This window comes from Sporobolomyces salmoneus, assembly GCF_050403485.1.
Source record: "Sporobolomyces salmoneus JCM6883 DNA, S_salmoneus_JCM6883_v1_ctg21, whole genome shotgun sequence".
Lineage (NCBI taxonomy): Eukaryota > Fungi > Basidiomycota > Microbotryomycetes > Sporidiobolales > Sporidiobolaceae > Sporobolomyces > Sporobolomyces salmoneus.
This window is the reverse complement of record NW_027481142.1, coordinates 150,387-175,952: the sequence shown is the minus strand read 5'-3', so window position 1 is coordinate 175,952 and position 25,566 is coordinate 150,387. Positions and strand designations below refer to the sequence as shown.

The 25,566-nt window shown below is 51.0% G+C and overlaps 8 protein-coding genes across 8 annotated transcripts; 3 read left to right on the top strand and 5 right to left on the bottom strand.

The window, feature by feature from the left end:
• Nucleotides 1-12: 12 nt before the first annotated feature.
• FUN12 (translation initiation factor eIF5B) lies at nucleotides 13-4,726 on the bottom strand (the record flags this gene model as incomplete). Its single annotated transcript, XM_076631957.1, has 13 exons — nucleotides 13-149; nucleotides 222-458; nucleotides 525-662; nucleotides 723-885; nucleotides 950-1,213; nucleotides 1,281-1,757; nucleotides 1,818-1,898; nucleotides 1,963-2,202; nucleotides 2,267-2,682; nucleotides 2,742-3,198; nucleotides 3,278-3,697; nucleotides 3,763-4,552; nucleotides 4,668-4,726. The coding sequence occupies 13 exons, from the start codon at nucleotides 4,724-4,726 to the stop codon at nucleotides 13-15; spliced, it is 3,879 nt and encodes a 1,292-aa protein (XP_076488080.1).
• A 573-nt stretch (nucleotides 4,727-5,299) lies between these two features.
• On the bottom strand, nucleotides 5,300-6,226 carry JCM6883_003875 (zinc finger MYND domain-containing protein; the record flags this gene model as incomplete). Its single annotated transcript, XM_076631956.1, has 3 exons — nucleotides 5,300-5,776; nucleotides 5,845-6,021; nucleotides 6,104-6,226. 3 exons carry the CDS (start codon nucleotides 6,224-6,226, stop codon nucleotides 5,300-5,302), a joined length of 777 nt encoding a protein of 258 aa, XP_076488079.1.
• A 425-nt stretch (nucleotides 6,227-6,651) lies between these two features.
• On the bottom strand, nucleotides 6,652-7,901 carry JCM6883_003874 (uncharacterized protein; the record flags this gene model as incomplete). The annotated part of the gene is made up of 2 exons (XM_076631955.1): nucleotides 6,652-7,409; nucleotides 7,475-7,901. The coding sequence occupies 2 exons, from the start codon at nucleotides 7,899-7,901 to the stop codon at nucleotides 6,652-6,654; spliced, it is 1,185 nt and encodes a 394-aa protein (XP_076488078.1).
• A 499-nt stretch (nucleotides 7,902-8,400) lies between these two features.
• JCM6883_003873 (uncharacterized protein) lies at nucleotides 8,401-9,588 on the top strand (the record flags this gene model as incomplete). Its single annotated transcript, XM_076631954.1, has 1 exon — nucleotides 8,401-9,588. One exon carries the CDS (start codon nucleotides 8,401-8,403, stop codon nucleotides 9,586-9,588), a length of 1,188 nt encoding a protein of 395 aa, XP_076488077.1.
• Nucleotides 9,589-10,549: 961 nt separating this feature from the next.
• On the bottom strand, nucleotides 10,550-13,778 carry JCM6883_003872 (uncharacterized protein; the record flags this gene model as incomplete). Its single annotated transcript, XM_076631953.1, has 4 exons — nucleotides 10,550-11,977; nucleotides 12,044-12,106; nucleotides 12,704-13,275; nucleotides 13,358-13,778. The coding sequence occupies 4 exons, from the start codon at nucleotides 13,776-13,778 to the stop codon at nucleotides 10,550-10,552; spliced, it is 2,484 nt and encodes an 827-aa protein (XP_076488076.1).
• Nucleotides 13,779-14,220: 442 nt separating this feature from the next.
• On the top strand, nucleotides 14,221-16,449 carry JCM6883_003871 (uncharacterized protein; the record flags this gene model as incomplete). The annotated part of the gene is made up of 5 exons (XM_076631952.1): nucleotides 14,221-14,626; nucleotides 14,689-15,361; nucleotides 15,439-16,096; nucleotides 16,165-16,355; nucleotides 16,422-16,449. The coding sequence occupies 5 exons, from the start codon at nucleotides 14,221-14,223 to the stop codon at nucleotides 16,447-16,449; spliced, it is 1,956 nt and encodes a 651-aa protein (XP_076488075.1).
• A 309-nt stretch (nucleotides 16,450-16,758) lies between these two features.
• On the bottom strand, nucleotides 16,759-21,351 carry JCM6883_003870 (uncharacterized protein; the record flags this gene model as incomplete). Its single annotated transcript, XM_076631951.1, has 8 exons — nucleotides 16,759-17,226; nucleotides 17,293-17,484; nucleotides 17,546-17,744; nucleotides 18,593-19,672; nucleotides 20,391-20,719; nucleotides 20,778-20,895; nucleotides 20,961-20,990; nucleotides 21,047-21,351. 8 exons carry the CDS (start codon nucleotides 21,349-21,351, stop codon nucleotides 16,759-16,761), a joined length of 2,721 nt encoding a protein of 906 aa, XP_076488074.1.
• Nucleotides 21,352-24,060: 2,709 nt separating this feature from the next.
• On the top strand, nucleotides 24,061-25,501 carry JCM6883_003869 (uncharacterized protein; the record flags this gene model as incomplete). Its single annotated transcript, XM_076631950.1, has 6 exons — nucleotides 24,061-24,312; nucleotides 24,386-24,555; nucleotides 24,619-24,739; nucleotides 24,805-24,876; nucleotides 24,939-25,063; nucleotides 25,132-25,501. 6 exons carry the CDS (start codon nucleotides 24,061-24,063, stop codon nucleotides 25,499-25,501), a joined length of 1,110 nt encoding a protein of 369 aa, XP_076488073.1.
• Nucleotides 25,502-25,566: the final 65 nt, after the last annotated feature.

Sequence of the window (25,566 nt, the reverse complement as noted above, 5' to 3'; positions counted from 1 at the left end):
GAGACAGAAAGATTATGCGATATCGAGTTTCGTCTTGAGATTCTTGATGAGTAACCAATCTTCTTTCGGAACGTCTGCTCGGAAATGTTCTTTGAGAGCATCGATAGAGTTTCGAGAGATCATCGAAACGATTTCATCCTTTTCGTCGACTGATTCGGACAACGAATCTCGTCAGTGAAGCCGCTAGAGAAGAAAGCGAGAAGAGAGAGTTGAAGACGTACAGTGTCGACCGAATTGTTTCGCACTCTCATGAGCAGCATGTTCGATCTTGACTGCGACTCCTCCTCCTACCTCACTCTTCTTGACGACGTCCTTCGTCTTCTTGTTGATTTCAAGCGAAGTGATCTTTCCGAGCGAAATGACTTCTCGTTTCTTCGTTTCGGGATCAGTCTTGATGACACAGAGGGGAGTTCCTGTTCGGAGGGATCCTTCGATGATGTCACATCCGAGAATGATGGCTGTCGAGGAGAGGAAAGTCAGTCCGCATGAAGAAGGGTTCTAGAGAAGGAGGAAAGAAGACTGACGATCACGTTTCGTGAAACAGGTGATGACCTTGAGCCGACAGGGCCAGACAGCAATAGGAGCAGCGCCAGCTCGTTTTTCTTCGACCATCTTGGCGTTGTAAGCGGTGAACTGATCGAACAAGTGGTAAATAATATCGGCTAATAACGAGAGAGATCAGTTTTCTTTGACTAAAGGCGAGGAAAGAGAGCAAGACGAACCCTTGAAGATCTGAATACCCATCTCATCCGCCATCTTCTCGGCGTCCTTGTCGACGGGAACATCGAAACAGAGGAGAACGGCGAGCTCTTTCGCTTTTTCGAGCATTGCAGAACATCGCATGACGTCCTTCTTGTGAACAGGACCGATGTTGATACCGGAGACCTGCATGGGTACAAGACAGTCAGCATACTGAGACAGCAGTCAGTATAGCTGAAGGTGAACTCACGGGAATTTTCGACACTCGCAAGAATTCAAGCAAAGCTTCGAGCGATCCAAGGGTCGAAGCTTGAACACAAACACCTCGTCCAGACTTGTCGACCGATCCCAACAAGTTTGTCAAATCCGACATGACTTCCTCTCGTAGTTCGTCTTCGTCGTCGTCCTCTCCGCAAACGAGGAGTCGAGATCCTGCGATCGCTTTTTCGAGTTCGGGGGCGACAATCTTGATACCGAGAGAAGCCTTGACACTCTTGTGGTGAACGTATTGACCCTGAGGAATGACGAAATAGTGCTACGTCAGAAGAGCTCAGACGTTGTAGGATCCATCTCGCACTCACCTTGATTCGAAGTTCTTTCATCGGTTGGGGAGTCAAAAGTGCTCGGACTTGCGTAACAATCGCACCGTTGAGACCACACACGACGATCTTGTCCCCTTCGTTGAGAACACCGTTCGAAAGGACGACATCGATCGTAGTTCCGAGACCTTCGATGACCTTGACTTCGAGAACGGTACATTCGAGCGTCGAGATGTACATGAGCCGTTCGGCCATTCGTTCTTGGGTCAACTTGATGATCAGCATCAACATATCGGGAACTCCTTCTCCCGTGTGAGCCGAAGTCGGCACGAGTGAAACGTTCTTTGCGAAGTTCTTGTTGTCGTAGTAAGGAACGGCGTTGAGTCCTTGTTCGGCAAACGCCACGATCGTGTCTTGAAGACGCTTTTCGAATTCTCGTTGAACGGCGCGGTTTTGTTGAGCCAGGGTTTGTTGGAAACCTCCATCCTTCATCGCTTGCCATCCGTAGAGACGATCGATCTAGAACGAATGAGGACATGGTTAATGGAGAAATCTGAGAAAGTAGACGGGTTGATTTACCTTGTTGAGAGCTACGATGAAGGGAGTCTTTCCGTCTCGCAACATTCGAAGCGATTCGAGAGTTTGTTGTTCAAGACCGTGCTAAACGAAAAAGCGTCAGCTACAGATTCTCTGATTCACGGATCGAGAGAATTGAGAGACTAACCATGATATCGACGACGAGAATAGCGATGTTACAAAGCGAAGAACCTCGAGTTCGCAAATTCGTGAAAGATTCGTGACCAGGAGTATCGATAACGAGTAGACCAGGTAACTTGTATTCTGCGAGATCTCCATCGCCGAGAACTCGAGTCTTTTGTTTGATCGCGTCCATGGGGAAATAAGTCGCTCCGATTTGTTGAGTAATTCCTCCAGCTTCTCCTTCCTGAACGTTCGTTTGACGAATCTATTGAACGAGCGCTCGAGTCAGTTGAAGAGTTGGAGTCAGATATCGAGGGAGAGCGACGCACCTTGTCGAGAAGTTTAGTTTTACCAGTATCGACGTGACCCATAATTACGCAAATCGGAGAACGCAAGTTATCCTTACTCCTCTCCTTCAACGCGGCTTCGTTCTTAGCCAACCTCCTCTCCTTCGCTTCTTGCTTCTTCAACGCGATCTGTTTCTCCGTAGCCGTCATCTCGTCGTCGTCTGAATCCTCATCCGAATCGTCGTCGTCCGAATCCGATTCCGAGTCGTCGTCCGAGTCCGAGTCATCTTCGTCGGATGATTCTTCTTCCTCTGAAGATGATTCGGCAGTGGCGGCAGCTCTACCCTTGCCCTTCGCGGGAGGAGCAGGTTTGCCTTTCGAGGGAACGGAAGATTGAACAGCGGGAGGTTGTTTCTTCGCTCCAGCAGCGGGTGTGGGAGTTGCTTTACCGTTCGTAGCTATCGTCACAAATTGAGTCAGTATGTTCAGAGCGGAAATCTAGACAGAGTGTACTCACCTTTCGCTGCTACAGGTTTCTTCTCTTCCTTAACCTCTTCTTCCTCTTCGTCGGAACTAGACGCATCCCAGCTATCTTTCACGTCTTCTTGTTTCTCTTCCTCCTCGTCGCTGCTCGAAGCGTCCCAACTATCCTTAACGTCTTCCTCTTCCTCCTCCGTCTTCTCGACGATCGCAGCCTCCTTCTTAGGTTCTTCGACTTTCTCGACAACCGCTGCAGGTTCAGGCGTGGACGGTGTAGGTTCTTCCTTCTTCTGAGCTTGTTGAGGTCCTCGTTTTCGGTTCCCGTAACTGACTTTCCTCGACTGCGATTGGGATTCCCCTGCGTCTTTCTGTAGACCGGCGATAACGACTCCACTACCGAGGAGAGCTTGACGACGTGCTTCAGCGGCGGCTCGTTCGGCTTTTTGTTTCGGAGTGAGGAGTTTTCCTTCCTTCTTCAATTGCTCTTTCTTGGCCTAATCGAAGGAGGAACCGCAGGCGGTCACAAGTTGGTCAGTCTTAATCGACAAAGAAGAAGAGAGAGTTTGAACGTACCTTTTCTTTCTCCTTTTTCCTCGCACGCTCTTCCAGCTTCAATCTCTCCTCCTCTTCCGCTCGTCTCTCCTCCTCCTCGATCCTCAATCGCTCCTCTTCTTCCCTCCTCGCTTGTTCCTCAGCAGCCTTCTTCTGAGCTTCAACGAGCGCCCTCAGAGCGGCCATTTGTCCTCCTCCTCCTTTACCCTTCTTTCCGGCAGCGGCAGGAGCCACAGGTTCTTCTTTGGGTGCATCGGCGGCCTTCTTCTTCTTCTTTTTCTTGTTCTTAGACGAAGCACCTCCTTCACCTCCTTCGGCCTCGTCGTCGTCCTTGTTCTCGTCGGCTGGAGGAGCGGGAGTCGATTGTGAAGCGGGCGCGGCGGGTTCGTTAGATCCTCCGGCGGCAGCTTTCTTGGCAGCAGCTTGAGCCTTTTTCTTCGCCTGAGGGAGCCCACGAAACATCAGACATCAGAGTCAAACGGGAAGTGCGAATGAGATGATCTGACCTTTTCTTTCTCCTTCTTCAACTTTTCCTTTTCCTTCTTGCTCAATAACTTCGGAGCTCCATCGTCTTCCTTCTCAGAATCATCTCCTCCGTCGTCCTCCTTCGTCGCAGCGGGAGCGGGAGTAGGTTCAGGAGTCGAATCTTCGATTTTAACTTGTTCGACTTGTTTCGTGACTTGCTCGAGCTCTTCATCGTCCTGCTCCTCCTTCTTGGATTGTTGTTGTTTTCCCTTCTTCCCAGCTTTCTTTCCCTTCTTTCCTCCCCCTCCCCCGAATTCCTCTTCCATCCAATCGTCTCCCGCCTCAACTGGAGCCTTACTCTCCTCGACCGCCGGTTCCTCAACGGCCAGTTCCTCTTCCTCGACCGCCTGTTGTTGTTGTTTCTTCCCTCCCTTCTTCGCACCCTTCTTTCCACCTTTCTTATTCGAACCCCCAAACTCTTCTTCCATCCAATCATCCCCAGCCTCCACCGGCGCCTTACTCTCCAACTCCTCCTCTTTCGCCGCTTCCTCGTCCGGGTTGAAGTAATCGTCGTCGTCTACAGCGGCGGAGGATTTCTTCCCCTTCTTTCCTCCCTTCTTGTCTTTCTTACTATTCGCTTTCGAGATCTGAGCCATTAATCCTCCATCCTCTTCGGAATCGTTTCCGTTGTTGTCGTTGTCGTCTCCAAGATCGAGAGCGGCGAATCCTCCAGCAGCTTTCTTGGATTTGTTGGAAGAAGGAAGAGGGGAATCATCTTCGGCGTCAGAGGCGACTCCGGATGCGCCGGGGGATGATTTGGCTTTAGCCTCCCTGTCAGCATGCGTGGTCTGCGTCAGTACCCGAGCATGAGGAGGAGGGAAGAGAGAGGAGATGAAAGATGATGATGATGGCGAACCAAAGGGGAACAAGGAAGGGGCGGACTGACCAGTAAGCATCATCATCTTGAGGCTTCTTTTTACCTCCTTTGACTTTTTTCGGCGGCATGGCGTTTGGTGGTGAGTGAGAGGAGAGGATCCGAAAAAGTCCAGTTTCCCACTCGCTCGACTCTGCCACCGACCAACCACTTTCGAATATTCCGATTACACGAATGCATTACACGAATGCATATGAACGAGCTCTCCAGACCAGTCAGGCGCAACTAGGGGCGACGGGGAACTGTCGGAACTTTCTCTCTCCGTCGATCTCATCTCACAAACCGACTCTTGATCTCTGGCGAGGTTTAGGGTGAGGGATGGTCGGCAGAGGGAGCTACAGGCTACTAACGTGGAAGGAGACTACACGAACCAGCAGAGAGCTCCGGCCAGGCGATTCGACTTGTCGCTTCTATCCCTCTCTTCGCTCCGCTCGGCTGCCGGACTAGCTTAGCTATGCTCTGTGAATTGGCGGATACGTTCTCTCGCTCGTGAGCTTCTGGGCTTTCCTGAGCGAGCTTCGGGACAGAAAGAGACGCTCAGTTTTTTGCTGTTTCGGAGGTGTTCATACTCCTTTATTCGCTGACAAGAGTCTGAACGAGTCAAGAAGACGGGCACAGAAACAAATGCTTTTCAGCAACAATATTCACGAGCAACATGCACAATCGTCAAAACAAAGAGGAGGAGCGAAATCAAGTCCAGTTTTTCCTCCTCCAAACTCCCTATCCAACATTTCTCCCAATCCTTTCGCTTTCTTCTTATCCTCCGCTCCTTCGGCCTTCGCCAATTGTCCCTTCACTTCTTTCATTGCGTGAGAGATCCAGGGTTTGTGTTGTTCGACGAGTTGACGATCTTTGTAATGAATGGTCAAGATCGTACAGAGAATCAAGAAACGATGATGAAGATCTCGGAAGTAGGGAGTGTCGAAAGTGTGCGACAAGTCTTTCCAACCATCTTCCTCGAAGTACGTCAAGAAACCGAAAGGATCTTGCGAAATTCGATCGAAACGTTCGGAGGGAGAGATTTTGACGTGGTTGCAACGGAATGCGAAGGCAGAGTAGCGGATCTCACGGGCGAAACAAGACATGACCGTGCTCGGAAGTCGCAATTGCGAAAAGGTTCGCTGGAAAGAAACGACCAGAGTTAATCGGAATCCAACCTTCGAGCTTTGGTAGCTTTTCGGGTACTCACCTCCATCTTTTCGTAGGCTAAACCATTCATGGAATCCCCAGTCTCAATGTCCGACAAACTTGCGCGCACATGTCGGTTTTTCAAAGAATAGTCGTCGTACCAGCCTTGTTCAGTTTTCGAAAGTTCGGGCCATTCCCATCCTTGTTTCCCACAGACTCGCTTGTGGGTGAACCAGATCTACTCAATCCCGCGAGGAGTCAGCCCGGATAGCCAAACGCCAATACGACAGGCGACGTTCAGAAGAGAGAGGGAGTCGCACCAATTTCTGGTGATCCTTTGAGCAGAAGAACATCCAATCGGTTCCATGAGCTGCACAGGCACTACAGCGAGTGTTACACTCCTTCCCACAGACGACACAGCTACCCTTGTGAGTCGATGACATGCTTTCCTTGATGAGGTGGAAGAATCGGTGGTTTCGAAGGAGGGAAGCTCGCGAACGGTGAATGGGGCTACTGATGAGTGAGGCAGAGCCGAGAGGACCGGCTAGCGCGCGCTGTAGTGCAGATGAAATGGGAGGAGGAAGGTGCAGAATGGAAAGAGTGGGTTACAGATCAAAGCGCTGTCGAACCCTGCAGCAACTTGCTCAGGTATGGAAGCTTTACAGAGACTCGCCTGAAGTTTCTGGATGCAGTTTCAGAAGACGAGAGAACAAGCGACAAGGGGGACCTCGGACGTACAAAGTCCCGTCTTAGCGAAGTTTTCAGCTCGCTTCTCCGGTTCGAGCCGCTCACTTGCTCAGCAGAAGATACACGGCAACCCGCGCTTGGCCACATACCAAAGAGAAACTTGCACAAACAAAAAAAAGACTCAACAGAAATAGTAGATCCTCACGGAACGAAAGAACGCAAAACTCGCTGAATCCGCTACGTCTCTTCCTCTCTTGTCCCGATCGACTTTCCTAATCTCCGCTCCTTGTTTCGACGACTGGACTTCATTCCTGTCCTGATGACGAGACTCGGCTCGACGAATGAAACTAGCTGGAACGAGATCGTAAAAAGTATGTCCATCAACTCTTTCTTGCCAAATCACTTCGATTCCGTTCTCCTCGCAGAACTTGACGAAATCTTTGATCTTGAGGATGCAACTGGGGGTCAAGTCGTCCTTTCGCAAACGTTCGAGCGTGACAGTTTCAAGTTGACGTTGTTCCGAACTCCCGATCAATCGAGCCCAGAAACCCCCAAACAGGAGAGCTCCGCTCAGGTCGAAGTACAGGTGTCGAATTCCGTCGAGATTTTCGATACGGGTATGAGTTGGGTAAAATTCAATGAGCACGGAGAGGGAAGGGAGGGAGAAAATCGAGGGAGGAAGAGCAGCTTTATTGATAAGTTGGGTGGTGAACGAATCGAGTTGAGGGGCGAGGCGATCAATGAAATCGAACTCTTGAGGGTAGAGGAACGAGCTGTAACCGAACCAAGCGAGATGTTTCAATTTCGGAAGTTCGAATCGGATTCCTCCTTCGTTGTGAATCGGACAAGTGACCATGCTGAGACGGACAAGTTGAGGGAGCGAGAATACAGCTCCTTTCAATGTCATCATGATGTCTTTCAGCGAGAGGGTCGTGATATCTATCGGAAAAGACAAGAAGTCAATTCTCGAGCGCATCACTTCGACTCGAGAAAAGTATACGCACTCGAGCCCAAGAACGCCTTGAGTGGTGGGAGCTGACGGTTATCGACGTAAGCTTGTTCGAGGTTCGAGGCCAACTTGATGAACTTCTTGAGCGACGGGATAAGGTTCGTCAATTTTTCGTCGTAATAAAAGTTCTCAATAGTTGCGATCGCCTCCTTTGAGTTGTTCGAGAGTAGACGTTCGAGCACTTTTGGTCCAGATCCCATAGCGAGCGAGACGTGCTTGAGGAGGAGAGGTTGAGCGAAAGAGCGGAAGAGCTTCGAGACGAGGCAAAGAGAGCGTAGGATTTTGTAATGCGCTTTGCGCGTGTGTTCGGTGCTCAGGGCTTCCTTGCTGACGTCCTCGAAGATTTGGGAGAGTGTCTCGGTGGGAAGACGGTCGAAGAGACGACTTGGAGAGAGGGAAGTGCTCGAGGTCGAATCCGCCATCTCGAAAGGTTCTGTGATGCAGCGGAGACCTAATTAGCTATATTTTCGAGACTTTGAAAGCCTCTAAGGGCGTTCAGGGATGGTGGTACCGACTCAATCGAAGATAGTAGATGAACGGAGAGGGTGAAGCGAAACAGGCGTCAGACTTACTCAGGCGTGTCCAAGAAGTACGAAAGTCCGCTCTGATTGCTCCTTGAGGTCTCTGATAAGTTTTCGGTAGTTCGGGAGGGAGGTCGGAACGGGAAGAGGTGAAGCGTTCCTTTCCCTTCTACTCATCACGACCTTCCCTCTCGACCCCTCGAAAAACGTGCTAGAACGATCGTCAACGCTGAGACTAGCCTTCAGTGATCCCTAGCAGATCCGGATCCTCTATCGATCAGATACGAACGAGAACTTGGACACATTCCTCCTCCTTCTGTATGTGAACCTGATCCTATGGATAGAGCACTCGGGCGTACTGATACGACCAGCTCGCGCTATAGATCCCCTCTCTCTGAAGATGCCGGTTCCGTTCATCCCGATTCATATTGTTTCTGAAGTCCTCTCGCATTTCAACCTAGAAGACGAAGCACAAATCACCGAAGCTGTCGGCAAATCAACCTCTCTCGTATGTCGTAGCTGGCGCCCTGTCGGACTTCGCTGGAGCAGTCTTTCGATCGAACCTCTTTCTGCTCCCGATCTCCTCGATCATCTCTTGCTGTATCCCCATCTTACGAATCTCGTGCTCAAACTCGACATTCGTAGTCCCAATCTGCCGAGGGATGACGACAGTTACGACTCCGATGAGGCGGACGAAGAGATTGACGCCTACGAGCCGTCAATTGAACTCCTCTCGATGTGTCCCGAATTGAAATTTGTTCGCTTCGATTTTCAAAGCTACCCAGGTCTCGACGAAATTATCATCCTCTGCTCAAAGTTACAGAAACTCGAAGATCTTCACCTCCTTGGAACGGCTCTTCGTATCACTCCGCAGGTCAAAACCGCTTTTCGCAAAGGCTTCCCAGTTTTGAAAACTCTCATGCTCAAACCAGTACAGACCCCCACGATGGAGGACACTCTGCTTCACAAACAAGAGGAGGAGGAGGAGGAGGAGGAGGAGGAGGAGGATTCTGCCGTCGTCGCAACCTCTTCGAAAAGCCAACTTCGAACAGTCGGCTTGATGACGTGGTTATCGGGGGAAAACGAGAAAGTTCCTATCATCAGCAACCTCCTCGACGTCCTCGACCTCCTCAAATCCGCCTTCGACTGGTCTCGCGTAGGTCTGTGCCTCATCGGAGGATCGTTCCTCGAGAAAGAAATTCTGCTCGACGTGATTCGCCTACCGTCCTTGATCAACCTGTTCCTCCTTCCTATCCAACGTGACCTTGGAGAAACCTTTTCGACAATCGTCGGCGTCCTCCCTCGTATGACAGCCCTCAAGTCTCTCCACGTCGAAAAGAGCCTTGAGCCGGCGAACTTCGTCGTATCACCTGTCGAGATCTGGGAATTTCTTGAGCTCATTCCGTCAAACCTCGAGACCCCTGCCTCCCCCAGATTGCTTTCGGTTCCCACGAGTTCCACAGCCCGTTCGACTTTGGAGTTGAGGAAAAAGAAGCACTTCGAGTACTTGAGACGCTCTCGGATCGTGATCGCCCTCTTTGTCTCTGCGAATACGAGACCGATCAGGGGAACAAGTGGTGCCGAGTAACCGAAATCAAGGTCAGTTTGTTTCTTCCCTCGCTTTTACCTTGAGCTCAAACGAAATTGTTTCGTTCTTCCGTCTCTGTGTGTAGTACTATTCGGATTGATCCTTTGACACAGGGAGAAGTCACCGGCGGAAAGGGATTGGAAGGGGGTCTGGATGTGAAAGAGTCGTTTGCGTTTTTTTGAGTTGTTGATTCGTTTCCGGTTGTGGGTTTGAAAGGCTTCAATCGACTGTTCCCGCCGAGGGGTCAGCAAGTGAGAGAAATGTGTTCGCGAGACGATTCGCCGAAACTTTCTGCACGATCAGGTGGTCGCATCGAAAACCGAGCTGGATGCGACTGACTGTTTTAGCGTACGGGTTGTGGTCTCGGTATCAAGCTGTATAGGAGAGGGAGACTTACACGAACAAGTCGAGGCGCTCGAGAACGGGCAAGAAAGTCAAGGCACTGACGTCGAGCAAAGTTTCTTCTGATCGAGAAAAGGAAATCGAGACGGTTCTGGGAACGAAGTCGACGACGATGGTGACAATCAGCAATGTCTACAGGAGGCTTATATCCAGGGTCGGGACCATCACAATCGCATAGAAGGGACGAACTGATGAAGTGGTATTGCGAGCACTCAACGGAGCGATGCTTGTGGAAGTGACGAAGTCGGTGCTGATAGCGTATAACACTCTCCGTGTCCCTGTCGAAAGCGTACATGCGAGGTTACACGGCTAGAGAGTAAAAAGAGAAAGATTACAAGAGTGGGCAAAACTTGATCAAACTCGAAGAATCGAAACAATCGCGACTGTTTTCTCGTGTAGAGCTCAGTAGACGATCCCCAGAATGTAGATCGAGGAGACGAGTACATACACCTTGATTGACATCTCGTCGCAAGTTGACTGAATCTCGCTTCTCCCCAAACCCTGATGCGCTTCGACACTTCTTTCATCCTCCGATGACCAACTCAGGATACTCCAACTACTATTTTTCGTACTTCAGTCCGTAAACGCGGCATGGTTCTGTACCCGAGAAACCCTGTGCTCTTCCAGCTCTGAATTCAAACCATTCGAGATCGTGCGAAGCGGGATCGTCTTCCAAGTCGATTCCGAGTCGATCGATGTCGAGTCCATGTTCCTTGGCGAGAGAGAGAGCGTACTCGAGAGGTTTGACGCGACCATTGAAGTAGAGGTCTCCAACGGCTCGATTGAAACACTCGACAACTCGAAGCTCGAAATGTTGGACGAGTTTCGCAAGATTACTATCGACGACAAGACCGACTGCTTCCGCCTTCTTCTCCATCTTGATCGCTTGAGTCATGGCTTCGGAGCTGTTTCGACTCCAAGGAAGCTCCCATTTATCCATATCGGCCATGATGAGGATGTTGTCGAGGTGGGATCGAGGGTCGTTATAACGAGCGTCTGGATTGTCGGCATCTTCGTCGACTTCCCCAAAGTCAAAGATAGGGCCTTGTTTGAACCCGAGGTACTCGATGGTGAGCTCGCGGAGGCGGGGCAAACGATCGAGATTGTCGAAGAGTTTTTCGAGTTTCGGAATGTTTTCGTGATAGATGAGGCTGAGAGATTCGAGATTAGACAGATTGAGGAGGTGACTCGCAAGGTTTTCGGAGAAGAAGGGAGCGTGGAGGTGGAGATGTCGAAGGTTCGATAATTGGGGAAGAATATGATCAATCAAGCTGCTCTTAAGACGAAGGTTCTCGCACTGAAGTCGAAGAGAGAGTAGTCGAGAATCGAGGTTTGCAAAGAGTTTGAGGGTAGTTCGACGATCGTGGACCGTGACATCGATAGAAGAAATGAACGCCGAGGGGAAGAATCGGAGAAGTTCTGACGGAGTCGGGGGTTGCCTACTGCGTTTGCATCGAAGAGAGAGTTGGAGGACTTGACGAGCTGGGTTCCAGTCATTTTCGTCATCCTCCCTGGTCCAGATCGAGGATACTCCGACGACACGGAGAGTCGGAATGCGACTCAGAAGATCCACGGTTGACGAGTCGATCGGAGTGTTGAAGAATTGACATCGTCGAAGAGACGGAAGGAGCTCTGGTTGTTCAAGCGATAAACGACTGCTTGCTGCATCGAAGTCGGCAAAGGTGATCTCAACCAGATTCGATAAATGGCACAAGAGACTTTGACGGTCGATCTTGTTGCGGTCTCCACCTCCCGTAACGTACCATGTGAGATTTTCGACGTGTTGACCCTTGTGAGGTCGAGCGTCGAGAGTACGAACGAGTCGAGAGAATCTTCGTAGGGATGAAACGACGACCTTTCGATAGAGTGCTCGTTCCTGCGAGGGGAGGAGGGGCTTCGCTATCGGGCGCGGCGTCACGTTGACAACTTGTTCGAAAATCGAGTCGAGGAGCTCGACTGGCAAGCGAGAGAGGTGATCAATTTCGGCCTGTTGGGTGAGGTCAGTTTCGGGTCTAGAATCGATGCACTCCTCTTTCTAGGGAGCTAAGCTTACCTTCTGGGGTGACATGCTACCCTCAAGCGGTCCTGGATGTCCTCCGGTAGTTCCCTGATCAACCTGCTAGATCAAGAAACAAGCGAGATTCACGGGTCAGCTGCCAAAGGGAGAGAGCGCGGAAGGGTACGATGACATACCGGAGAACTCACTGACTCAGTCTACAGTTCTTTCGAGGTTCCACGGGCTGCAAGATTGGGACGATTTGGAGCGGGAGAAGTGGGATGATGAGCTGCTCCCCGTTCGCGATGCTGTTGATTGTCCGGCTGTAAGTCAAGCGAGAGTGTTCGAGAGCTGATTGAAGTGCAAGTGTGCGAGTGGTGACGAAAAGTCAGAGGCGAAAACACAAGCGTCGCGAGAAACTTTCGCCTCATTCCTCACGAGTTGCTGCTCTTCCTCGATCGCATCTCCCTGATTACAAGGAAGCGCGATACGGACCATGGGTTGCTAAGAATCACTAAGGAGTCGACAAAGAAATTGCATCCCGAAAACACAACGATAAAAGACAAAACTTCCTGACTCCGCCTCTCTTTGCCTTTTCCCGATCGGATTTCCCACCCTCTACTCCTCGACTCAGTGACTCGACTCAGCTCGACGAATGAAGCTGGCCGGGACGCGGTCGTCGAATGCTACATTATCTCCTCTCTCTTCCCAAAACACCTCGATTCCTTTCTCTTCACAGGCTTGGACGAGCGAAGCGGCTCGAAGGAGTGCCTCACTTGATGGCTCATTCCCTCGGAAAGGCGCGACGGTAAGAGTTTCGAGTTGATGCCCAGGAGTCCCGACCAGTCGAATCCATTTATCCAATTCGACAAGTTCTGCCGCCCCAACACGGTCTCTCCCGTTCTTTTGTTTGGCGGCTAACAAGATGATGTAGAGGTTTTTGACTCCATCAAGGGTAGGTTCAATTTGCTGCGGTTGCCAAAACTGGACGAGGACGGAAAGAGAAGGGAGGGAGAAAATCGAAGGAGGAAGTCCAAACTTAGTGCTGAGGCAAGTCGTCAACGAGTCGAGTTGAGGGGCGAGCCGACCAAGTAAATCGAACTCTTGGGAGTTGGGGGCTGAGTACCAACGCAACCAAGCGAGATGTTTCAATTTTGGAAGTTTGAAACTGATTCCTCCTTCGTTGCGCATTTCGCCATTGAACATGCTGAGGCGTAGTAGTTGGGGGAACGAGAATACAGCTCCTTCTAATGACACTGTGACGTTCGTGAGGGAGAGTGTCGTGATATCTGCTCGGCACTCAGCGGGAAAGAGCTCGAATCAGCCAGCGAGTAAAAGCAAAGAAGAAAAGAACGAGAACAGACTGCTTACTCGAGCCAAAGAATGCCTTCAGTGGTGATAGTGCACAGACGATCGTTACTTCTTGCAAGTTCGAAGCCAACTTGACGAACTTCTTGAGCATAGGAGTTGCTTTCGCTTCTTCGTCCCAGTAGAAGACCTCAACGGTTCCGAGTGCCTCCTTTGAATTGTTCCAGAATAAGCGTTCGAGCAACTTGTGTCCAGATCCCATTGCGAGAGAGACGTGCTTGAGAAGAAGTGATTGAGCGAAAGAACGGAAGAGTTTCGAAACGAGGCAGAGAGAGCGGAGGATGTTGTAGTGCGTCTTGCGCGATTCTTCGGTACTCAGAGTTTGCTTGGTGACATCCTCGAAGATCTGGGAGAGGATCTCGGGCGGAAGACGATCAAAGAGATGACTTGGAGTCGGAGAGGAAGTGGAAGTTGTCGAAACCATCTCGAAAGGCGACTGTGATGCAAAGAACAGATAGTCAGCTATCTTCTTCAGTCTCTGAGTGGGCGCCCGACTGTGTAGAGGTCGAGGTTTCGACTTGATCGAAGAATCTAGATGAAGGGAACGGGTCGAGCGAGAAACCAACGGAACTCACCTCAGGTACGTTTTACGGGCGCGCAAAGAATTCGCGAGTACCTTCGTACCTCCTAGCTGAGCGGCAGTCGGAAAGAGGATTCGATTGGGGTTCGCGCCAAGAGAGAGAGACTTCCGCGACGCGACTTGTTCTTGTCCTCTTCCGCTCACCTGAAGAACACACGCCTGCAGACTCCACAATCATAAAGCCAAAGATGCTGAAATTCAACTAGGTCACCGGTACTCTCCCTCCCACACGCGCACGAGCACTCGAAATACGCGCCGCCCAGAATCTTCATCTCTCAGAGCATCCATGCACGCCTACACCTCAATACCGACCTCTTCTCCCCCTACGACTCCACCCTCGACTATCCATTCAAGGGCCCCGTCGATTTCCGTGACCGGATTACCAGTTTACTCTTCAAACCGCTTCAAACGGAGGATCCGAGGTGGGATCCTATGGGCAGTGCTTATCGTGACTACCCTCCTGCTACTCAGCTCGACGAAGGGAGGATGCGAGCGATTCAGAGCAGAGGAGGAGGACGGAACTGGGTTTGAGGCAGTCGAACAAAGATCGCTCAACCAATCGCGGCCGAATGTACCAGCGACGACAAGGAACGACGAAGAAACAGTAGCGGAGGGCGGTCATGTAGACGAAGATCATGAGTCGTTAGCCTCTCTACCGTTTTGCCGGAAAACGTTTTTGTTCCGTTTCGCCGGTTCGTCCTCTTCCGCTTACTCTCTCGCTCTGGAATTGGCTCACACGATGTCCCTCCGACAGGTCTCCACGGTCAAGGCTCCGAACTGAACCTCCTCCTCCGTCTCTCTACACTCTCGACCCTTTTCAACTACACTCTCCTCCTCGACTCTTCCCAATGGAACTACGGTCCCTTCACGAGCTATTTCGAACCGCTACAGCCGACACTACCTTTAACGTTCCCATCAAACGGTAAGCCGAGCTTGAGGTGTCGACCGCCCGGGAAAGGGACGAAAAGAGTGAAAGTCAAATTAAACGAGAATGATCTTGCGAGATTATCGACAACCCAAGAAGATGAGGAGGGAGGCGGATGGATACCGGATTGGGCAAAAGATACGAAACATGTCGTATGGGGACCTCAGAGGGATATGGATGGACTGGATCAAACCGTTCTCAAGCTATTTACGACATCGACTCAACTCGATCGATTACACCGCAAAGACTCGACATCACTACTGGAGAAGGGGGACGAGAAAGACCTGGGAGGTTTGAACGATGGAGAAGAAACGATTCCGGAGGTGTTTGGAGAAATTTTCGAAAGGTTGAGCGATCAAGTGAAGAGGATTTGGAGGGTCAATCGAGAAGTTCAAGATATGGTCGACGAGTTGGAACAGAGGCTGGATCTTCCGCCAAAGATGGACTCGGAAGAAGGAGAAAAGAAACGAGTGGGAGATCTCGTAATCGGTGTCCATGTTCGGTACGCTCGCCTACTCTCACCCTTCGAGAAATAGATGATATCTTACTGACTGACTCGTCGACGAACTCGCTTCCTAGTCTGGGAGACAAATACCTCGAAACTGATCGAATCGGTCCCGCTCAAGCTCAATCTTCCTCCTCCTCTCCTGACTCTTCCTCTTCCTCGACTGCACCCTCTCCGTACTCTTCTTCCTATACTGCGACTCCGGGTCTTCACGATTCGATGATCACGAACTATTTCGCCGCCGCGATCAAATCGGTCAATAATCTCCTCGACGACTCACCTGTCGACATCCAACCGATCGCGACTCTTTCTTCATCGAGAGAAGAACAAATCGAATACTTGATGAAGCTATCGGCTGGTTGGGAGGAGGAAGGAAAAGCGACGATGGTTCTGATGTCCGATGACGAAGGAGCTGTCGAGAAGTTCCGAGCTCATCCGCTGGCGGAAAGGTTCAGAGTCGTCGGAACTTCCGAGTCTGCGGTGGAAGCGGAAGAGGAGGACAGAGGAGAACCAGCGAAGAGAATGGAGAAGATCATCGTTCGCGGGAGAAACGAAAGGAGAAAGCTATCTAAGGATCAAGCAATGGCACAAAGAAGAAGAGGAATCGGTTCGAATCATCGCCACGATCATGGAGCTGCTCATTGGAAGATCGTAGCTCATCAGGCTGCGAAAGCCGTACCGAAGGAAGACCAAACGACCGCACAGGCTGGACCTGTCATTCCTGCTGGATTCGTGAGTCTCGCTTCGAGTGTCCCTTCGACTCGCTGAGATGTAGCTGAACCTCTGTCCGTCGATTGTAGAATGAGATTACTTTCAACTCCCTTCCCCTCTCCGATCGAATTTCTCAATCCCGTTTCTTCGTTCGGGACGTCACCTTCCTCTCGACTCGATCAGATGCGTTAGTCATTACAGGCTCTAGCAATGTCGGGAGATTGATGAGCTTGTTGATGGGGGAGAGAGGGAAAAGAAACATCAGAAGTCTGGATACTAGGTGCGAAAAGCTCTCTGTCCTCTTCGGCTTGTCCCTACATATTGACGAATCAATCACTCGTTGTAGATGGTTCCCTACCGCCAAATTTGCATGATCGTCGTCGAGTCCACATTAATTCGGATTCTCTAAGTCACACGATACCCCTCATCTTTGATACCTCAAGAGTCCTTGTAGGCCCTTCATTATCCCGATACCCTTGCATTCTGTTGACTGCCTAGATTTACCTCGTCATCCTACTGCTAATCTCATCATTCAACAAAGAATCTCGAAGCTCTCTCCGACGGTGAGCTTGGATTGATCAGGTCCTGTGATTCTTCATTCCGTTCAGGGTTCCACGGCAAACGACAGACAGCAACAGACAGAAATTGACATCGAACAAACGAAAGAGCAAACCGAGGAGCGGTCAAAGGTGGTACAAAGCTCGAAGATTCCTATCGAGGTCTCCCTGCGCGAAAGTTGTATCGAGGATGGCGACGAGTCCATCTGCACCCTCCTTATCAGATACATCCGCTTCGAGTGAGAGCTTCCTGACTTCGTACGCATGTTGAATTTGAGCTCGTAGTTCGTCTCCGAAATTGGCCAGGCGGTAACGATTCGAGAGGAGGGTGAAGAGGATCAAGAGTCGATGGTGCATCTTGTCGAAGAAGGGTTTCGGATCGGATTTGTTGAACTTCTTCCAGTGCAGCCCTTCGAAGTTGCTAAGCCAGTCGAAAGGATCTTCGGAAAGAACTGCGAGTTCCTGCCTCCCGGTCATTTGACCCTTCAAAGAGATACATCGGCAGTAGAGTCCGAGTGCACGCATTCCTTTGTTGACCCTCGAAGGAATGTCGCCGTGTAGGACTGACGGTCCCCAGAAGCCCACAAGAATGTCCTGCGAAATCAGAATTGAGCGAATCTAAAGAGCAGAGGCGTAGGGGAAGCTCAGGGCACCACGTACCTCGTATGTCCTTGCTCCCATACTTTCGATCATCGCAGCGAGTTCATCACCAGGCAATGGATAGTTAAGGCGTTCTCTTCGTTCTGAGAAACGTTTCTTGAGCTGTTCTTCGATCAAGATCCTTTCTTCCTTCCCATGCGCCTGCCATTCCCATTGATCTCTTCCGCATACTCGTTTGTGAGTGAACCAGATCTGTAAGGTCGGCGCTAGGTTAGTTGGGAGTCCGAGCATTCAAAGCAGAGTAGGAACGCACGAGTTTCTGATGCTCAGTCGAGCAGAAGAACATCCAGTCTAGTTCATGAGCCGCACACGCACTGCACCGAGTCGAACAGTCTTTCCCACAGACGACACATTGCCCAATTTGAGACGACATTGTTCCCTCGAGTCCGACCCTTGGAGAGAGCGAGACGACGATGTAGGACTCGTGTACTATGTTGTTGATCTCTTCTACTCTGCGTGAGGTCGTGACAGTAAGGCGAGGCGGAACAGGGAGGGTGAGGAGAAGGAGAGAAAGGAACGATTCCGTTCTCAACGTTTCGCAGCGGGATTCGAGTCTCCTGGCTCGATATTTCGCTCTACATACGTTTGCACTACTCGTGACGAATCAAAGATTTTCAGGACTCGACACCTTGAACACGTGCAAGGTGCACGCACCTCGCATCGTTTAACTTGTGCGCTTTCTGAATTTTCCCTCGATGAATCTTCGCTCAGACAGGAAAGCGAGATGGCTCAACAGTCATCTCGAGCACTACACGCTATCGTATGGATACTGCTGACGAGACGTGAGCCACCAGGAGCGCTGCCTTTGCGAGCGACGACGAGAGTGTCCGTCGAAGCTCGTGCGAACCGATACCAGCTCTCGGCTTGTGCAGCTCGACTTTCGCTAGGGTATACTTGACTTACTGTGCAGACAGGGAGTGAAGCTAACGAGATTAATCAATACAAAGGAGAAGCGAGAAGGAAACACGACAACAAAGCAAAAAACGAAACAAACCATTCCTCCACGAGAGATCAATCTCTTCTTTTCCAACTTTCTTCAATCCTACTGCTTTCGACTACCTCTGCTGTTCTCCAGGGACGTTCCAGGCGATGAGACAACTCTGCTAGGATGGAACGAGAGAAACGGAAGGATCAATACGAGCTTGACATCATATTCAAGAACAGATCAACGCACCTTCTTCATTGACACCACTCTTTTCCATCCTCGATATCAAACTCGTAGAGAATAAGAGGACGCTCTCTAGATGCTAGAGTCTTGAAAATTCGATGTGGTTTCTTCCCTTGCCTCTTGCATGTCCACGCGCTAGGGAACTCGTAGAAATCGTCCGGATTGAACGCGATTTGAGGGAGTGCGAAGACTTTCAGGTTCGGCGGGATGAGATCCAGGAAATCCCAGATCTCAACCGGGGATACGAGGTTGTTTTCTTCCACGTAGCTCGGCGTGACTTCGAGAAACCTGAGATGCTTCATGTGAGGAAGGACGGCAACGATCGTTGAGAAGAGCTCTTCGAGGTCGCGCTCCATAGGGTTGATCTCCAGGGTAACTAGGTTGGGTTGACGAACCAGATCGAGGAGAATCTCTTCGACTAAGTACGGTCCTCCAAGTATGCAGATTTGCACTTGAGACCAATTGAAGGCGGATTTGAGAACGTCAAAGAGAGCCGGTTCTGGATCTGTTCCTTCTCCTGAACTGCCCAAGAAGGTGACTCCAAGCAACGAGCTCTTCGAAAAGGTCGAACCGACGCCAACGTCCTCCTCCTCCTCCTTTTCTTCGCGGATCGGTACCACCGAGTCGTCCACCTGTATGAGTCTGACGGGGTTCAAGCCGAGATACTTCAAGACTGGGAATCCTTTACGAAGAGCGTTTTTCAGTTCGGAGGTAATGCGAAGAGCCAACCCGAAGACATCAAGGTGTTCGAGTTTCGGAAGCGTTGAGCAGAGGATGACGCCTTTCTCAAGGTAACCACAATTTCCGAGATGGAATTTAACCAGCCTCAATTGTGGGAGCTGCGTGAGGAGTTCAAGCGACGGCTCGTAATCTTCCTCGGGCCAGGTTACGGGGTCCTCTTCGGCAGCACCAAAATCATTCTGTACCGGAATAGGCGTTCTGATCTTCAATACCTGTACGAGCTCCCGAATATCGGGATACAAGCTGAGGTGATCGAGGAGAGACGAAGCGGAAGGAGGTTTGATTGAGATTTCTCGCCAGCAGAGGGCTTGTCCGAGAGGCCGCCAGCTACGACAGACGAGAGAGGTCGAGTTGCCGACATTGTCACTGATCTGATGGTCGTCATCTCCGAGGTGGAACTGCAGCTGGGAAAGGATTTCGGAAACGATTTCGGGAGGGATGAACGGGATCGGCATCTTCAAGGAAGGAGCTCTACGTCGCAATGTAATACATCAGGTTAGTTTCACTGACTCTATCGTATCATCGGGCTGTACGCACGAGTCGGGTAGTGAGAGAGGACGTGTCGTTTCGTTGTTCGAACTCTCGGCTCGTACTGGTTCAGGGAGACGTGCGAGACTTGCTAGCGACTTGCAGACGCTACTCTGAGGGTATCGAGTGTCTCTGGGAGCTTTTCGTTGGCGCTGAGGGTAATCGAGTGAAGGGAAGAGCACAGAAAGATCAAGAACTCCTTTTCTCGCACAACAGTCTCGCTGATTGCTGGAAGAGCTCGCAGACCCACAAGGGTGAAAGTGCCTTCTATCTTATAGTGTCCTCCTCGGCGTGCGAAATACGATGTGAAAAGCACCAACCTCGCATCGATTCTCGACTCGCTTGCGAAATTTTCACCAGTACGCTTCAACTGGTGACGTCTTTCGCCAGCAGCTTGTAGACTGAGGAGAGCTCCATCGCCGTGAAGCAGGGGGGGTTGGGGGGGGGAGAGCTTCATCAAGAGCGAGAACAAACAGAAATGCAGGAGATAAAATTAGAGGAAACAACAGTTTATAGATGCGAACCATACCCTAAGATGCTACGATATCACCACCACCCGATCCTGATACTCCGAGTCGCTCTACTCGTCAGCCCTCCCGACGCCCGAGAAACTCCGACTTCTGAATCGTTTCTCCCTCCTTTCTGCTGTTCGTTCACCCACTCGATCCAACCCATATCGAACCAAGCTTGTTGACTCATCGTCTTGTGATTCATTCCCTCGAGCTCGACCGCCGTCCAATTCCGGCTTAATCCCGGATCCGCGAGTTTGTCGAGTTGCGAAAGAGTTTCTTTTGGAGCTGAACCGGGTTGTTTCTCATCGATTGATCCTCCAGCGGCGTAGATCGAGAGTGTCGAGACGTTCTGAGGTGGATCAACAAGGGTTGAAAGCCGAGACTTCGTGAGACCAGAGGAACCTCCGAAAGCGACGATCGAAGAAAAGGGAGTCGGATAACTGTAGTTGAACGCGGTGTACCAAGCTCCGTAAGCTCCCTGTCGGCGTGTATAATGGGTCAGCGAGGTTCAATGAGTAGATGATAGTGGAACTCACGATTGAATAGCCAGCGAGAGTCACTCGAGAGGTGTCGAACGCATATTTTGTATCATTTCGAGCTAATTCTGCGACGGCATTCAGCACTGAGATCACGCCCTGCGAGTCCCATGCGTCTCTATGAGTATAGCGTCTCGATTCAGCTTTTATCGCCCTAGCAGTGAGCAGAAAGGGGAAACGAACGTTGATTCGGGTAAAAGAGGTAGAATTGTCCTGTACCCAGATCGAGGGTCAGCCCTATTCCCACCCCATGATGTACTCGTACTCACAGATACTCCTCCGCAACGATCTGCTGTGCTCCCGTTCGATTCCCCGATTCAAACTGGGAGATCAACCAACCTACACCATCCCATCGAGTCTTGTCCCCTACTTCATCTGCGGTACCTCTCGACCCCGATCCGTGCAAGGAGACGATCGCTGGAGGTGCTGTGCTGTTCCGTGTGTTGTTGTTCGTCGAATTTAGCGGGAGATGAATGGAAAAGGGATAACTCGCTGAGGTCGAAGGGTGGAGTTCGAGGGCGGCAAAGGCGAATGTTGATGAGACAAGGAGCAAATGGAGCGCTTCGAGAAGCATCCTGCTGTAACCCGAGGAACGAGGGAGAGAAAGAGCGAAGTTGTTTCGATTTGAGGTTCGACCGGCACGTGCGTTTTTTACTCGAGCTGGGTTGCTCTTTCCTCTTTGTCGACACAGATCAATCACGGAGCTTGCACAAAAGAACAGTAATTACGTAGGAGAGAAACTGGAAGTGAGCAAACATAGAGAGCGAATGAGTCTAAAAAGCCAACGTCGACATTTCGCCTAGTCCGCTCCTTCGCTTAACTTGTCATTCTCCATCCTATCGAGGTACGCTTGATATCGTCGTTCCGCAACACGAAGGAAGGTATCCGGAACGGTGTCTTCAAAGGCAAGGGTCCACCTGATTCGAATTGCGGTCGTCAAGCTCGGAAGCGGACACACCGACTGGAAGTCTTCGATCAGACGCTTCGCCCACCTTTCACAACTCGCTTCGTCTACTACTTGTTCTCCTCCTGCTATTACGAAGGTGAGCGTTTCGGGATTACCTCCGAGATCTTCGACGCGACGAGCCCATTCTCGAAGTTTGTCCACCACTTGAGGTCGGGGGGTAAACGTATCTGGGTCCTGATACACGACGAGGCAGAGGTTGGGATTGGTTGGGGAAAACGATCCGGAAGTGAATGACTCGTCGAGGCCAGCCTCCGTCAGAATGGAGAGGGTCGGAAGGGAGAGGATCGAGCTGGGAAGGGTCTGAAGCATTTTATCGTTGGTTGTGAGGGAGATGAGGGAAGGGGCGACTTGGAGCACGAATTCGGATTCATCACGATTCGGTGGCGAGTCGTAAAAACCCGAGTACACAAAATGCTTGAGTTTCGGGAGGTCGCAGCGGAAATTGTCGCCGAGATAGCAGTTCTGAATGCAAAGGCGGACTAGCTGTGGGAAGCAGAAGACTTTCTGTGTTTCGAATCGGACCGCGCCGAGCGAGAGTGTAGTGATGTCTGCGGGAAAAGGAAGAATTGATCAGAAGATGCGATTTCGGGAGAGGGAAACATAATTTGGTACGTACTCGTGCCGATGAACGGTTTCAGGACAGAGTAACTCCAGTAAATATTCACTGTACGCAGCCTTGTCGCAACCGTTGCCAATTTCTGGAGGTGGAGCAACTTGAAGTCTTCGCGCGCTTCCGATCCGCTGGGCCCGAAGTTGAGAGTTTTTACAAGCGCGAGTGATTTGTCTGAGTTGTTATCGATAAGGAGTGGGAGCACGTTGTAGCGGAACGAAGTGTCGACGCGTGTAAAGAGAAGAGGTCTGGCGAAAGTTGCGAATTTCTTAGAAGTGAGGCAAAGAGAGTGGAGAGTCCGTTGGCGATCTTGATGGTCAATATCTTCGAAGCTTCCAACAATGTCGTTGATTAGCTCGGGAGGAAGGAGATCGAAATAACGGATCGAGGGAGAGTCGTCAATCGTCAGAGGGACCGGCTTCGTTTCCGAGGTGGCATCCATGGCGATCTGGGTGACTGTTCCATGCACTAGCGGTTCGTCAGCCCCATATAAGCCTAAGTAACGAGGAGAGGAGATCCCTGCTGAAAGACGTCAAGGGAGGAGGAAGGAAGGAGGAAGGAAGGAGGGAGCGAGACAAGCGGCACAACATACCTCAACCCCGTTCAGCGGGCCTGATCCAATCGCCCCAAGGCTGTATGAAGGTGGCGGAGGGAAAGAAGTGATTCCAGTGGATGTTCGAGAGTCAAGGGCAAAGATCGTTTCCCGCTCAGTTCTCGACAACCTCCGAGGAGTCTCCGCGGGACAATCGACAATGCGTCAAGCCGGGCAGCGCGCATTACAGACAGAAACAGATATAGGATATCACCCTTCAAGTACTTTGAAAGCCTGACGTTACGAAAGCGCAATCGATGAAGTTGAATCTCTACAAGCGAAGATAGGAAAAGAGAGCTGGGATGTCCGACGTACGTCTTGCACTTGTTCAGTCGCTCTGCGCTCAGCTACTCGCTCTGCGCTCAGCTACTCGTCAGCGCATCGAGCTCGAGGGTACTGGTTTTCACGTCCGAATGCTGCGAGAGGAGTTTGAGAGACGAAGCGGAACCTTCTGGTTTCTCCATTTCTATTTCTTTCTCGTTGACCTCCTCCGCCTCTTCCCCCATTAACCGATTGGCGCTGTGAATGCCGAAATTCAGGTCGGGGTCGCCGCGTGAGGATGTAATCGAAATGATCGAGGGTTGCAGTAGAGGGAGGATTGTACAGAAGCTTTCGCCAACGAAGGGTTTGTCGAGCGGGCGCCAGTCATGACAGACAAGAGAGTTGATTTGTTGACAGCTTCGATAGTCTCTGCTGCATCTTCACGTAGAATGGGTGCGAATGTCGCAAAAAGTTCGGGAGGGACACAGTAAACGGCATCGGCATCATCAACGAAACCAGAGATATCTACCGCAAAGCACGCGCCAGCCAAATCTAAGATCTTGAGTATACCATGGGACTGCCCGTACGCGATGAGTGCGGGAGCGACGTGTTGATTTCTTCTTGTAATTGTCGATTCGTTTCGGTTCAGGTGGGTGTTCGAAGCTGAAACGTGCGCTCGGAACGCCTCTGCGCGCGAAGTCGGTTTGGTCAAGAGGTCTTCGGGAGCATCGGGCGGAGATTGAGTGAGAAGAAAGAGTCGATCGATCAACTTTTGTCAGAGAAGCGAAGTGTTTTGCTCTGCTTCCATTCACTCCTATCAAAGGAGTTGACCCATCTTCGACTCGCCTGCAAGATGCCGACAATCCTGAACTCGGCCTTATCGCTCCCACCCGCGACTCGAGGGTTGACGTTGACTTTGATCGTTTGTTCGACTTTATACTTCTTGGCTCGACTATCAATCGCACGTACCGGAGAACCGATTGGTGGAGCAACAACAGGAGATAATGGGAGTACGGTACCGTGGTTGAACCTGGTCGCGGCGAACTTTGTTTACAACCCTTGGACAATCGTCACTTCGGCGTTCACAGAGACCAACCTGATCGAGGTGAGCCCTTTACTACTCTGTCGTAAATTTCGCTGTGAGCTGACCGGCGACCAACGGATTCCGACGAGCGTAGTTCCTCGTTTCGTTACTCACTCTCCCTCTCGCCGGTCGTTACCTTGAACGAGTTTGGGGAGCTCAAGAACTCGTCAAATTTGCGCTATTTACCGTGATCGTTTCGAACGGTATCGCTCTCGTAGTGAGCGTCGTCGAATCGATCGTTTTGGGCAACAAACAATTATTCCTGTAAATTCTCGTTTCCTTCCTCCTTCGCCTGGCTTCCTCAAACTGACTCGCTCCACCATACAGCTACGATATGAGTTATCATGGACTAGAAGCTCTCCAAGTTGGATTCTTGGTCGCATTCACTCAATTAATTCCGGAACATCAAGTTCAAATGTTCGGTGGTGCGATCAAAGCGAGAGTGAAGGTACGCTATTTTCTGGCCTTTCCCTTTGACGTATCACTCGTGCTAACCATCCGTGTGTGCTGTAGAGTTTGCCCATGGCTTACGTGACTTTCTCGAACGTCGCTTGTCTTTTGGGATACCAATCTCCTTACATCCTCGTCAGTTTCCTCTCCAGCTTTCATGCCTTCAATCGATACTCATCGAGGAATAATGCTGCTAGATCCAATTCGGTTGGCTCGTAGCATACCTCTACCTCCGATTCTTGAAAAAGAACGAAGGATCCGATTTCCGAGGAGACCGTTCCGAAACTTTCGCCTTCTCCAACTGGTTCCCTCCCTTCATCCAGTGCGTATCTCCTTCCTCTCTCTTCCCCTTTCTCTCCCTGATCTGACTCTCCTCGCGCCTGATCTCAGAAAATACGTTGCAATTCTCGCAAACTTTGTTTTCTCCCTCGCCGTCCGATTCGGCCTCATTCAAGCATGGTCATCCGTCGACCTCGAATCTGGATCGACTGGAGGAGTCGCAACAAATACAGTAGGAGGTGCGACGTACACTTCGGTACCAGGGGGAGCTCGAGCCGAAGCAGAGAGGAGAAGAGCAATGGCTCTCGAGGCGTTGGATAGGAGGATGGCGAGTAAACCGACGACGGCGACTCAGAGTCCGGCGACGGGTTCGGCACCGAGTCCAGCTGCGACACCGGAACCGACGGGTCAAGCGGTGGGCGGAAACAGTCAGGAAACGACAACGCTTGGAGGCGAGACGGGGACTGATAACAAGGTGTAAGAAGATCGAGTTCTTGGCGTCGCAGATCACAGGGAGAGAAGGAGAGGGGTTTGGTCGTATTCGGG